Below are 14,825 nucleotides of genomic sequence, written 5' to 3'. Positions count from 1 at the left end.
CCCTCTTTGCCACTGGAACTACATAAGGTGTGAGAACAAACCACTTCAATTTAACTGACATCTGTTGCTGGGACTGCACATAACATAGGACACGTCGCAAATGACACCCTATACTCTATATAGTGCACTACTTATGACCAGGGCACATACGGTGTCCTTGTCAAAATTAGTGCACTATATAGGGAATAGGGTGTCATTTGGGCCGCAAACAAACTGTAGTATATGACAAACTGTAGTACCCTCAAATAATGATCATTCTGCTCAGAAATCCCGATTTCGACAGATCCACTGGGCTAAAGACAGACCAGCCCATATGACGTTGGCCTGAACTGCCTTTAGGGCGGTCCGATTCTGGACAACAAAATCAATGCAGACTCTCAGAAAACATCTGATGTGTAAGCTACACCATAGAGTCAGATACGAAGGCCTATCAGCTTTTAACAGTACTTTACCCAATGTTAATGGCCTCTATTCAATTCAGATGCCCTTGAACATTTGACTGCTCACACAGGGTACAGCGATGCATTGCACATCCATCTCTCTCTCTCTCTCTCTCTCTCTGTCATATATCTTATTCCACTTGTGCCCCTAATGAGCAGGTAGGCATAGCCAAGGTGTTTTAATCACTTCTAGACTCGTGCAAAGTGATTCTGGAAATGAATGGCCCAGCGTGTGGATGACTGACATCCTACACAGCAAAGCAGATATGAAATGTACTAACGAGCTATAAGTGTAATGCAATTATGGAAAATAAATATGATCAATGCCCAGTTTAGTGTTAAGTAGTCATGTATTAGTTACAATCACAAATGAAATCATGCCATGGAGTGGCACTGAATTAGGATAATGTTATAGCAAATGCATCTTGTAAATATAGCTGCGAGCGGCAATGAACAGGGTTCATAGATTGGGGCATTGTGAGTTCAAACCCCTGAGCTGACAAGGTACAAATCTGTCGTTCTGCCCCTGAACAGGCAGTGAACCCACTGTTCCCAGGCCGTCATTGAAAATAAGAATTTGTTCTTAACTGACTTGCCTGGTTAAATAAAGGTAAAATAAATAAATAAATAGATTGACTGTCAGGCATAGGTGTATAGGTGGCAGGGAAGTCAGGCGCAGGAGAGTCAAACGGAGTGTAAAATGGAGTCTTTTAATAAAGTCCACGTAACATGCTCCATAACACTAAAAGGTACATACATAAACAAACATGGGTACACTGATGGCTAGAAGACCGGTGACGTCGAACGCCGGGCACCGCCCGAACAAGGAGAGGCAACGACTTCGGCAGAAGTCGTGACAGTACCACCCCCCCCGACGTGCGGCTCCAGCAGCGTGTCAACACCGGCCTCGGGGACGACCCAGAGGGCGAGGTGCAGGGCGATCCAGATGGAGACGGTGGAATTCTGATAACATGGAAGGATCTAAGACGTCCTCCACCGGAACCCAGCATCTCTCCTCCGGCCCGTACCCCTCCCAGTCCACGAGGTACTGAAGGCACCTCGCCTGACGTCTCGAATCTAAAATGGATCGAACAGAGTACGCCGGTACCCCCTCGATGTCTAAAGGAGGCGGAGGAACATCACGCACTTCAGCCTCCTGGAGCAGGCCAGCCACCATCGGCCTGAGGAGAGACACATGGAACGAGGGGTTAATACGGTAATTAGTGGGCAGTTGTAACCTATAACATACCTCGTTCACTCTCCTCAGGACTTTAAACGACCCCACAAACCGCGGACCCAGCTTCCGGCAGAGCAAGCGAAGGGGCAGGTTTCGGGTCGAGAGCCAGGCCCTGTTCCCTGGTGCGAACACTGGGGCCTCACTGCGGCGACGGTCTGCGGCAATTTTCTGGCGCCTTTTGGCACGCTGAAGGTGGACTTGGGCTGCTTCCCAGGTTTCCTCAGCGTGCCGAAACCAATTGTCCACCGCAGGGGCCTCGGTCTGGCTCTGATGCCAAGAAGCCAGAACCGGCTGATACCCTAATACACATTGAAAGGGAGTAAGGTTAGTGGAGGAGTGTCGTAGCGAGTTCTGAGCCATCTCTGCCCAGGGCACGAACTTCGCCTACTCCCCCGGCCGATCCTGGCAATAAGACAGCAGAAACCTACCCACATCCTGGTTAACTCTCTCCACCTGCCCATTACTCTTGGGGTGAAAACCTGAGGTAAGACTAACCGAGATCCCCAGACGCTCCATGAATGCCTTCCAGATCCTTGATGTGAACTGGGGACCCTGATCAGACACTATATCCTCAGGCACCCCATAGTGCAGGAAAACGTAAACAGGGCCTCTGCCGTTTGTAAGGCCGTAGGGAGACCGGGCAAAGGGAGGAGACGACAGGACTTTGAAAACCGATCCACAACGACCAGGATCGTGGTGTAACCCTGTGAAGGTGGAAGGTCAGTCAAAAAAATCCACCGACAGGTGCGACCACGGCCATTGAGGAACGGGTAGAGGTTGTAGCTTACCTCTGGGCAGGTGTCTAGGAGCCTTGCACTGGGCGCACACCGAGCAGGAAGAAACATAAATCCTCACGTCCTTAGCTAAAGTGGGCCACCAGTACCTCCCTTCAAGACAACGCATTGTCCGACCTATCCCAGGATGACGTGTGAGCCCAATAGATCAATCGGTCGCGGACAGCAGACGGAACGTACAGACGACCAGCTGGACACTCAGGGGGAGAGGGCTCTGCACGTGACGCCCGCATCCAGCTCCCACACTACAGGCGCCACCAGACACGAAGCTGGGAGTATGGGAGTGGGATCCATGGATCGCTCCTCTGTGTCATACAGCCGAGACAATGCGTCTGCCTTAACGTTCTGGGAGCATGGTCTGTAAGAAAGAGTAAACACAAAACGAGGGAAAAACATGGCCCACCTTGCCTGGCGAGGATTCAATCTCTTCGCCTGCCGGATGTACTCCAGATTGCGGTGGTCAGTCCAGATGAGAAAAGGGTGTTTAGCCCCCTCAAGCCAATGCCTCCACACCTTCCAAGCTTCTACAACAGCTAACAGCTCTCGGTTCCCCACATCATAGTTTCGCTCCGCCGGGCTGAGCTTCTTCGAGAAAAGAAAGCACAGGGGCGAAGCTTCAGTGGCGTACCCGAACGCTGAGAGAGCACTGCTCCTATCCCAGCTTAGGATGCGTCCACCTCCACTATGAATGGCAAAGAGGGATCCGGATGAGCCAGCACAGGCACCTAGGTAAACAGAGTCTTCAGGTGCTCAAAAGCCCTGTTCGCCTCAGCCGACCACTGCAAGCGCACCGGGCCCCCCTTTAGCAGTGAGGTAATGGGAGCTGCCACCTGACCAAAACCCCGGATAAACCTCCGGTAGTAATTGGAAAACCCCAAAAAACGCTGCAACTCCTTTACCGTGGTTGGAGTCGGCCAATTACGCACGACTGTAATGCGGTCACTCTCCATCTCCACTCCTGAAGTGGAAATCCGATGCCCTAGGAAGGAGATGGATTGTTGGAAGAACAAGCATTTCTCAGCCTTGACATATAGATCATGCTCCAACAGGCGACCAAGCACCCTGCGCACCAGGGACACATGCTCGGCGCGTGTAGCAAAGTATATCAGAATATCATCGATATACACCACCACACCCTGCCCGTGCAGGTCCCTGAAGATCTCATCTACAAATGATTGGAAAACTGATGGAGCATTCATCAACCCATATGGCATGACAAGGTACTCATAATGACCTGAGGTGGTGCTAAATGCAGTCTTCCACTCATCACCCTTCTGAATACGCACCAGATTGTACACACTCCTGAGATCCAATTTTGTGAAAAAAACGTGCCCCTGTGCATTAATTCAATAACCATATTGATCAGAGGTAGCGGGTAACTATATTTCACTGTGATTTTATTAAGATCTTGATAATCAATGCACGGGCGTAAACCGCCATCCTTTTTTTCACAAAAAAAGAAACTCGAAGAGACGGGTGAAATGGATGGCTGAATGAACCCCTGATGCAGGGATTCAGAGACATATGTCTCCATAGCCTCCGTCTCCGCTTGCGACAGGGGATACACGTGACTCTTGGGATATGCAGCGTCTACCAGGAGATCTATCGCACAATCCCCCCCTCGATGGGGTGGTATTGAGTCGCCTTCTTTTTACAGAAGGCGAGAGCCAAATCGGCATATTTGGGGGGAATGCGCACGGTGGAGACCTGGTCTGGACTTTCCACCATAGTAGCACCAACGGAAACCCCTAAACACCTACCTGAGCATTCTCGCGACCACCCCATGAGAGCCCTCTGTGGCCAAGAAACAGTGGGGTTATGACACGCTAACCAGGGTAGGCCCAGCACCACAGAATACGTTGGAGAATCAATAAGGAAAATACTAATCTTCTCCTTGTGACCCTCCTGCGTTATCATACACAAAGGTGCGGTTACCTCCCTGATAAACCCTGACCCTAATGGTCGACTATCTAAGGCATGAATAGGGAAAGGCATATCCACAGGAACAATAGGGATCCCTAAACTATGAGCTAGACTTTTATTAATGAAATTCCCAGCCGCACCTGAATCTACTAGCGCCTTATACTGGGAATGCAGTGAAAAATCAGGAAAAGAGACAGAGACAAACATTAGTGCAGCAGAGGGCTCTGGGTGAGAATGGTACCTACTCACCTGGGGTGAAGCCAGAATGCCCTGCCTGCCTTCTCTATTCCCAGAGGAACCAACCCGGCACCGACCAGCAGTGTGCCCTCTGCGACCATGAATGGTGCTCGAGCGGGAACCCCCTCCGGTCTCCCTGCGCACCATCCCTCCCAATTCCATAGGTTTGGGAGAGAGGGTGCGGGAGGATGGAACAACCAGACCCCATCTAGACGTCCACGAGTAGCCAGCATGTTGTCCAGCTTGATGGACATGTCCACCAGCTGGTCGAAGGTGAGGGTGGTGTCTCTACAGGCCAGCTCCCGACGGACGTCCTCGCGTAGACTACAACGGTAATGGTCGATCAGGGCCCTGACGCTCCATCCAGCGCCGGCAGCCAAGGTCCTAAACTCCAAAGCAAACTCCTGTGCACTCCTCATCTCCTGCCTCAGATGATAGAGGAGCTCACCCGCTGCTTTGCCTTCAGGTGGATGGTCGAATACTATCCGGAATTGGCGGGTGAACGCCTCAAAATGGTCCAATGCCGCATCCTCCCTTCTACACACAGCGCTGGCCCATTCCAGGGCTTTCCCGGTGAGGCATGAGACGAGGGCGTAACTCTTCTCACGGTCAGATGGTACTGGGGAGGCCGTGGCTAGATATAGGTTCAGCTTAAGGAGGAAACCCTGGCAGCCGGCTGTATCTCCGTTGTATCCCGTGGGTAGGGATAAATGGATCCTCGATTCCGGAGAGGAAAAAACGTTCACGGGAGATTCCGGTTGTGGTGGTGGTGGCGCTGGAGAAACTCCCTGTCTTTCCCAGCGATCCATTTTCTGGACAATGCGATCCATGACAGAGCTTATACAGTCAAGCTCCCTCGCTTGTTCCTGAACGCGTTCCTCCAGCTCCATGGGCATAGTGTCCTCTCCTGCTGACTTCATATTATTGGTCAGAGATTCTGTCAGGCATAGGTGTATAGGTGGCAGGGAAGTCAGGCGCAGGAGAGTCAAACGGAGTGTAAAATGGAGTCTTTTAATAAAGTCCACGTAACATGCTCCATAACACTAAAAGGTACATACATAAACAAACATGGGTACGAAGGACCCCAACGCGCACCTATACAACATAAAACTACACTGACAATAAAACAATCTCTGACAAAGACATGAGGGGAAACAGAGGGTTAAATACACAACAGGTAATGAATGGGATTGAAAACAGGTGTGTGGGAAGACAAGACAAAACCAATGGAAAATGAAAAATGGATCAATGATGGCTAGAAGACCGGTGGCGTCAAACGCCGAGCACCGCCTGAACAAGGAGAGGCAACGACTTCAGCAGAAGTCGTGACATTGACAGAAAGGACACCAGATCAGTTGGATAACGAAGCAAGTCCTCTATAATGTAGGAACTATCTTTCTGTATGTGCAATCAGTGAAAGCATTACCATGTTGATTTAAATCTCACTTGGTGCCCTCCACATTAGCTTAACAAAATACTTCGATACACTCTCACAGCTGTAACACGCAGACTGTGAAAGCGGCACTTTTCACTACGTTCAGACCACATCATAGAGCAACAATATGTGATTATACAGATATACTAATCACAATATTTCACATTGTTCGTCTGCATAATTTAAATCTAACATTAATTTGCATGAGAAAAAGTCAACTTGGTCAATAGTTATTGCTCTAGTATCCTATGGAGCCACTGGTGCCAATGACATCTATAGTGCCACCAACTGGTCTGGTGAAGTCATCTAAGGTTGAAGTGACTTTATATTCACACAGCTTCTAAGGACATACTATATACATAAGCTTCACATACCACGTGTAGTTTTGCTATGTCCGTCGGTTCAGTTCTGGTAGCCAGTTGTTGTTTGGTCCTGGTGGAATCCTCTAACCCACTGCGTCCCGAAGCCAACCGGGGGGCTCCCGAGACTAGAAGCAGTCTAGTTTACGCGTTAGCTAGCGTCGTAAATTAGCATTTCGCTTGCTAAGTTGAGTTGTTTTACAAGAAAAGGAGATGACTTAAACCCTGCAGCATGCTAGCAAGCCCTCCTCTGTGACTATGTTAATGAGGTATGTTAGATTTGTCTTTTCATTTTAAGTTAAAAGTCATTGAAGTTGACTTGTTACTACTGGTTTCAGATCCGAGGTGAGCGAAACTGTCCACTATGTTGTGTGTTTTGGTAAGGACTCACGGAATGACGTCACACACCCAAGAAGCCTCAACCAATCACCCGATGAATATTAATGGCCGTGTCCACTGTGAAACCCTAATAAAGGAAAGTCATTCTGAGAGTGGGGATCAGTTTACTACTAAGATAATAGTTTTACTCCACTGAAATATCGATTTTTAATTTCCCATGTTGAGAGTAATTTATGAAATCCATTACGTTGCAGCAGTGGGCTACTGGTCAGAATTGACCCTAATAGGTTAGTTAATGTTATCTGATTAAAGCAATTTGACAAGTATGAAAAGGTATTAGTTGTGGGTTAGCCATGCAGAGATCCCTCTCAACCCCCCTATCAAGCCACAACCAACCATACACCACCCCCTTCCACCTCTCCTCTCCTCTCCCTTCTCCTCTCCTCTCCCTCTCCTCTCCTCTCCTCTCCCTTCTCCTCTCCTCTCCTCTCCTCTCCCTTCTCCTCTCCCTTCTCCTCTCCTCTCCTCTCCCTTCTCCTCTCCTCTCCTCTCTCCCTCTCCTCTCCCTTCTCCTCTCCTCTCCTCTCCTCTCCCTTCTCCTCTCCTCTCCTCTCCTCTCCTCTCCCTTCTCCTCTCCTCTCCTCTCCTCTCTCCTCTCCTCTCCTCTCCCTTCTCCTCTCCTCCCCTCTCCTCCCACCCTCCACACTCCTTCCCTCCCCCTCTCAGCTGGTGTCTATGTGTTGTGTTCTGACTGGGTCCCGACATCAGACCCTTGCCCCAGGAAGCAGCGTGCTCAACAGAATGCCCTTTTCATCTCTTCAGCTTGACATTAAGTAAGGCTTTTGATCAGGGCAGCTCTGTTCCCCATCATAGCACCCATCCCAGCCCTCTACCCTCTACTTACGACCCCATGCACTCACAGCAGCTTTGTGTCAGATTGACCAGTGAGCCTATCTGCCCGTGATCCTGGACAAAGAAGCCCAGCGTGCACCCTGCCATCTGTATTAACTTTCAATACAGCGACCCTGAATGACTGGTATGTCTGTGACTGGGGTTCAAGGTCTTTGCAATGGAGAACATTGAGAATTCAATGTGATTATCCAATCACTTCATTTAGCACTCAAATAGTCCTAGCAGAATTGACACTGTAAAGAAAATACGTATATATATATATATATATTTGCATGCCTTTGATTTTAAAGAATCAATTGAGTTTAAAGCTGGAAGTTCATTGTGATCTGTTGTGATCCCTCAGTCTCTTGAATATTGAACTGATTTGGCATATATTTCACATAGAACTGCTGCATTAAACGTCTTGAAATATACCATCAATGGAATCCAAGGGTTCTAGCAGTGGCCTACTGCTGCCCTGGTCAACGTAGTAGTGACCTCTACACTTCACCCTGCCTGTGGCCCATGTTGATGCTGGTGACCGTTGTTACGGACCGTGGTTACAGTCGGCGGGGTGTTGGTGGTGAGGTCACATCCTGCTGGGCCCAGTGCAGTGTGTCAAAGTGACCCAGTGTGTCTGTAGGGAGGAGGATATGTCTAGGAGCCATCAATGTCCTCAATATACTGCACTACTACCTTTTCCTTGTTAGGATTGGTTGTTCCCTCCCCTCCTTTATATAGGTTGTGTCCTAAATGGCACCCTATTTCATGTATAGTGCACTACTTTTGACCAGGACTTGAACCCATAGTGCTCTGGTCAAAAGTAGTGCACTATGTAAGGAATAGGGTGCCATTTTGGACGTGGACATAGTATACATGCTCCCTTGCTCTCTCTCATACAGACAAAAAAATATATTAAGTAGTATCATGATATCAATCACGTTCGGCTTGTCGCAATTCAGCTAGTGTTCATCTTCGAGGGAAAATACTCCAACCCTTTTCTCAAGATATATCCAATGTAATTCAAATGAACTTTGTCCCCTTTGTTGTCTATTATGCATAATGCCTGAATGATTTACAATTCATCTTTTCCTTTATGTTTCACAATCAGAGAAATTAGTCACTTAAATATCCAATAATAATGATAATCATAATAATGTATTATTACGCTCTATGGGAACAAAACATACACACACACACACACACACCATCCTACATGTTTCATTTACACCTGTCCTCTTTCACACACACGGTCCACACAGCTCCCACTGAGCTTCAACCCAAAGCCATGTTAGCTGCCTGGGGGCGAGTTGTGTTTGTGCCTCTGTCCTCCTCCTGGTACATACAGCACATCCTGATATTCTAGAGGTCTGTCCCTGTTGAGGCCTCTGCTTCTATGTGATCACTGTCAGTGTTTCTGTGTTGCATATCTGTGTTGTGTTGTGTTGTTTGATGTGTTGTGTGATGTGTTGTGCTTTGTAATGATTAACACTGTGATGAGCTCTCCATGTGATGAATAGAGTTCAGTAGAGTTAGTCCTCTACTACTGGCCACGGATTTCAGTCTCACTCCAATGAGGATTAACTGAACTCTACCCAAGCAGAAATAGGATTTGGGTATTGGGGGGGGGGGTCTCTTATTAAATGAAAGCCTTTCAATGCTTCAATGTTGCATGATTCATTTCCAACCCAATCAGATTTACAGATGCATTTTGGACATATCCAGCAGATACGTCCAAATGTTTGTGCGTTAGGAAAGTATTCAGACCCCTTGACTTTTTCCACATTTTGTAACATAGCCTTATTCTGAAACTGATTCAATTTAAATTGAATACAAATTCTCCTCATCAACATGCACACAATACCCCATAATGACCAAATTAAAACAGGTTTTTAGACATTTTGAAAATAAAAACAGAAATATCTTATTTACATAAGTATTCAGACCCTTTGCTATGACACTAGAATTTGAGCTCAGGTATATCATGTTTCCATTGATCATCCTAGAGATGTTTCTACAACTGGATTGGAGTCCATCTGTGGTATATTCAATTGATTGGACATGATTTCGAAAGGCCCACACCTGTCTATATGAGGTCCCGCAGTTGACAGTGCATGTCAGAGCAAAAATCAAGCCATGAGGTCAAAGGAATTGTCCATAGAGCTCCGAGATAGGATTGTGTCGAGGCACAGATCTGGGGAAGGGTACCCAAACATTTCTGCAGCATTGAAGGTCCTCAAGAACACAGTGGCCTGTGTCATTCTTAAATGGAAGAAGTTTGGAATCACCTAGACTCTTCCTAGAACTGGCCGCCCGGCCAAACTAAGAAGGGAGAATGGCTCTGGTCGGGGAGGTGACCAAGAACCCGATGGTCACTCTGAAAGAGCTCCAGAGTTCCTATTTGGAGATGGGAGAACCAGAAGGACAACCATCTCTGCAGCACTCCACCAATCAGGCCTTTATGGTAGAGCGGCCAGATGGAAGCCACTCCTCAGTAAAAGGCACATGACAGCCTGCTTAGAATTTGTTAAAAGGCACCTAAATCCTCTCAGACCATGAGAAACAATATTATCTGGTCTAATGAAACCAAGATCGAATTATTTGGCCTGAATGCCAAGCGTCATGTCTGGAGGAAACCTGGCACCATCTCTACAGTGAAGCAAGGTGGTGGCAGCATCATGCTGTGGGGATGTTTTTCAGCTGCAGGGACTGGGAGACTAGTCAGGATTGGGGGAATATGAATGGAGCAAAGTACAGAGAGATCCTTAATGAAAACCTGCTCCTGAGCACTCAGGACCTCAGACTGGGGCAAAGGTTCACCTTCCAACAGGACAACAGCCCTAATCACACAGCCAAGACAACGCAGGAGTGGCTTCGGGACAAGACTTTGAATGTCCTTGAGTGTCCCAGCCAGAGCCCAGACTTGAACCCAATCAAACATCTCTGGAGAGACCTGAAAATAGCTGTGCTGCGATGCTCCTCATCCAACCTGACAGAGCTTGAGAGGATCTGCACGGAAGAATGGGAGAAACTCCCCAAATACAGGTGTGCCAAGCTTGTAGCATCATACCCAAGAAGACTAGGGACTGTAATCGCTGCTAAAGGTGCTTCAACAAAGTACTGAGTAAAAGCTCTGAATACTTATGTAAAGTGATATTTCAGTTGTTTTTTTATTGTATAAATTTGCAATTTGTTTTTGCTTTGCCATTATTGGGTATTGTGTGTAGATTGATGAACAAAAATTCATACATTTTAGAATAACGTAACAAAATGTGGCAAAAATTAAGGGTTCTGAATACTTTCCGAATGCACTGTACGATTGTTCACATCAATGTTGGGATAGGTGCCTTGCTCATAGACACAACAGTATTAATGTACCACAGATGTTGATGTCACTTGGGGACATTTGGGTGGTGGGTGGTGGGTGGTGGCTATGTCTGGCTTTTACAGGAGTGTGGCTATAGGGGGACACTACACATAATGGACACTACACACAATGGACGGCCACTTTGTTGACAATGCTGAGCACAAGATGTTTGATCATGTTTGATTTACTGTCCCTGATGGCTGAAAGCTTTCATTCCCTTGTTGTTTTGTTTTGTAGATAAGTACACTGTGTTGAGGGTAAAGCGGGCGAGGGAGAGCAATACAAAATGCCATTTTTACATCTCACCCTTCCAGGTATATCTTCGAAGGCTCCTCCTCGAACATACAATACCCCACTGAGTGTGTGTGTGTGTGTGTGTGTGTGTGTGTGTGCTGACTGTGCTGTTTTTTCTACTCATCCTGGCCTCCAACAAATCCCTCCATCACCCTCCCATCTGCATCATCTTCTGTATGTATGTCCGTCTGTCTGTCTGTCTTGTCTGTCCCTCTTGTCTGTCCCTCTCTGACCTACGCACAAACACACACACATGACACAGGCCGATGGCACTTCCGCCAGGCAACCAGAACCATGCCCCCACCAACATGACACCCCCAACGACATCCCCCTCACCACCCTCAGGACCGCCCCCTCTACCCATTACGCCCAGTCACCCACATGCTGTGACATTCCACGTGCCTTTTGATCGTCCAACACACATTCGAACCCAATAATGACCCCTCTCAACTCACCCCCAAAATGAGATTGACCACATTCACTGCCCCTCCTGCCACCTCCAGGTTATACCCATGACAGGGCCTTTAAGTACAATATGGAGAGTCTTGTTAGGGAAATCCCAAAACATTCAGTTGTCGAAAACAACTCAGATTGTCATATTTATTGCTTTATGATAACAACAAAACTTTGGCATTGATGACATTTTCTAGTCACGGGCACCGCCTGTCAATAAATGAATTACGATGCCTTCCTTTCACTAGAGGGCTTTTACCACATCCTCTTTCTGACCAGGGCAGAATCTGGTTTAGTGTGCAGTCATGTAATAAGCTATGATGCCCTCCCTCCACTAGAGGGCGTGTAATAGGTTAACAGGTGTATGCCATGCGTGTTTGGCTAAAGAACACGGTATGGATCTGTACAGTCTAATTCAAATGACTGAAGGTGTAGCCACTCAAACATGAACAAATTCTCCCCTAAATGAGACCTTCACATCGGTCTGATTGAAACAGAGGTTCATCTCTTAGACTACTTACATGTATTAACTATGTTTTATATTTAGCTTTGTGTTGCTACACAGAACCCTCTTCAGTTGAGCCAAAAGCAGGCTGTTTCTCTCGCCATACGGAAGTTACCTGTAAGGTAACCTGACTCTCACAGTCAACAATGACTGTTCTCTCTCACCATCCCCTCCTCGTTCCTATATGTTCAAACCCTCCCTCCTTCCTCCACCCCCCCCCCCCTCCTTCCCGGGTTTGTGGTGTGACTAGGTCCCCGCAAACAGCACTTCTTTCTGCCCCCTCCTCTCTAAGACGAGGAGGGTAACTGTGGTCCCTTCTGCCCCCCGAATCGCAGCTGGGGCAAGACCCCCCTCCACGCCACATGGTCAGTAGTTGTCTTTGACTCTGTCTGTACCCCTCACCAAGGATGCCCTCTCTCAAAATAGAGGAAGGATGTGTGTTCCCCACCTCCACCCCACAGTACCCCAATCCCTGTACCCCCACAATGGACACAATCATCTCACAAGCTGAGCCACTTTCCTCTTAGCACAAGCTGAGCCACCCATCTCTAAGTGTGACCACCCCAAAGATGTTGACCAATCATTTTATTTGGATGTAGTAGTGTTATTTATATGTCTGTATCAACAATCTTTTGACAAATACATTTTTTGTTCAATATAAATATCTGGGGAAAATGGGTAAACCCCTTTCCCCTCTAAAAGATTTCACTCGATTCACAAAACAGATCATTGAATAAATGTAGCTACCTTGCACTTGAACTATTAATCAGATACAACCTACCATCCTCATTATACAACCATACTGTTCTGATTATACAACCTACCATCCTCATTATACAACCATATCATCCTCATTACACAACCATACTATTCTGATTATACAACCATACCATCCTCATTATACAACCATACTATTCTGATTATACAACCATACCATCCTCATTATACAACCATACTGTTCTGATTATACAACCTACCATCCTCATTATACAACCATATCATCCTCATTACACAACCATACTATTCTGATTATACAACCATACCATCCTCATTATACAACCATACTATTCTGATTATACAACCATACCATCCTCATTATACAACCATACTGTTCTGATTATACAACCTACCATCCTCATTATACAACCTACCATCCTCATTATACAACCATACCATCCTCATTATACAACCTACCATCCTCATTATACAACCATACCATCCTCATTATACAACCATACCATCCTCATTACACAACCTACCATCCTCATTAAACAACCATACCATCCTCATTATACAACCATACCATCCTCATTATACAACCTACCATCCTCATTATACAACCTACCATCCTCATTATACAACCTACCATCCTCATTATACAACCATACCATCCTCAATAAACAACCATACCATCCTCATTATACAACCATACCATCCTCATTACACAACCATACCGTTCTGATTATACAGCCATACCATCCTCATTACACAACGATACTATCCTCATTAAACAACCACACCATCGTCATTACTCAACCATACCATCCTCATTACACAACCATACTATCCTCATTACACAACCATACAATCCTCATTACACAACCATACCATCCTCATTACACAACCATACCATCCTCATTACACAACCATACCATCCTCATTACACAACCATACCATCCTCATTACACAACCATACTATCCTCATTAAACAACCATACCATCCTCATTACACAACCATACTATCCTCATTACACAACCATACCATCCTCATTATTCAACCGTACCATCCTCATTATTCAACCGTACCATCCTCCTTGACACTCCTTTTTTCTTTGGCCATGCACTCTCCCCTCTTCTCTCACCTCACCGTTCGTTCACTCCACTGTGTCTTCCCCATCCTCCTCCTCTTCCCCCATCCTCCTACTCTTCCCCCTCCTCCACATTTATCCTCACTCTCCTTTGACCCTGTCCTCCGCCTCCTCTCTCTCTTTTTCTCTGACCCCCCCACCCCCTTCCCCCTCGCCCCCACGCAGGACGATAAGGAGATCGACCTGGAGCACCTTCACCACCGGGTTAACAGCCTGTGTGCGGAGGACGACAGCCCCCACAAGCAGTTCTCCACCTCCTCTATTGACCTGACGCCCCTGGACATGGACTCTATGCCAGCTGCCCGGCAGGCCCTGGAGCAGATCAGCGACTTCCGCAACACGCACATCACCACCACCACCTTCATCCCCGAGCAGATCCAGACCCTCAGCCGCAGCCTGTCCACCAAGGCCCAACAGGGCTTCGCCTTCGGTCCCGTGCAGGACCACCGGACTGGGGGAACCTTCAGGCAGAGAGCCCCCAACGGTGGCTTCTTCCGCAGTCCCATCAAGACAATGTCCTCCATACCCTACCAGCCCACTCCCCAGCCCAACTTCAGCTACGGCAACGACCCCGATCGGGGTACATCCATATGAGGAGGAGGAGGAGGAGGCCACATAGTGAGAGAGATGTAATCAAATACACTCACAAAGCTCTATGTACATAGGAATTTTTCAGTTCAGTT

The 14,825-nt window shown here is 47.3% G+C and overlaps 1 protein-coding gene across 2 annotated transcripts in view; it reads left to right on the top strand.

The window, feature by feature from the left end:
- Nucleotides 1-14,825, top strand: part of LOC135515654 (glutamate receptor ionotropic, delta-2) — a 667,356-nt gene extending 652,531 nt beyond the window's left edge. The window contains exons 16-17 of one of the 2 annotated variants that reach the window (XR_010451847.1): nt 11,260-11,336; nt 14,308-14,392. Coding sequence is in view for 1 of the 2 variants with exons in the window: in XM_064939353.1 (XP_064795425.1) it covers nt 14,308-14,736 (429 nt within the window). In the remaining variant the exon portion in view is untranslated. Of the gene's footprint in view, nt 1-11,259; nt 11,337-14,307 lie in introns of both variants that reach the window. The other variant, XM_064939353.1, reaches the window with a different exon arrangement.

This window comes from Oncorhynchus masou, chromosome 1 (genome assembly GCF_036934945.1).
Source record: "Oncorhynchus masou masou isolate Uvic2021 chromosome 1, UVic_Omas_1.1, whole genome shotgun sequence".
Taxonomy (NCBI): domain Eukaryota; kingdom Metazoa; phylum Chordata; class Actinopteri; order Salmoniformes; family Salmonidae; genus Oncorhynchus; species Oncorhynchus masou.
This window is presented reverse-complemented; position numbering and strand designations above follow the sequence as displayed.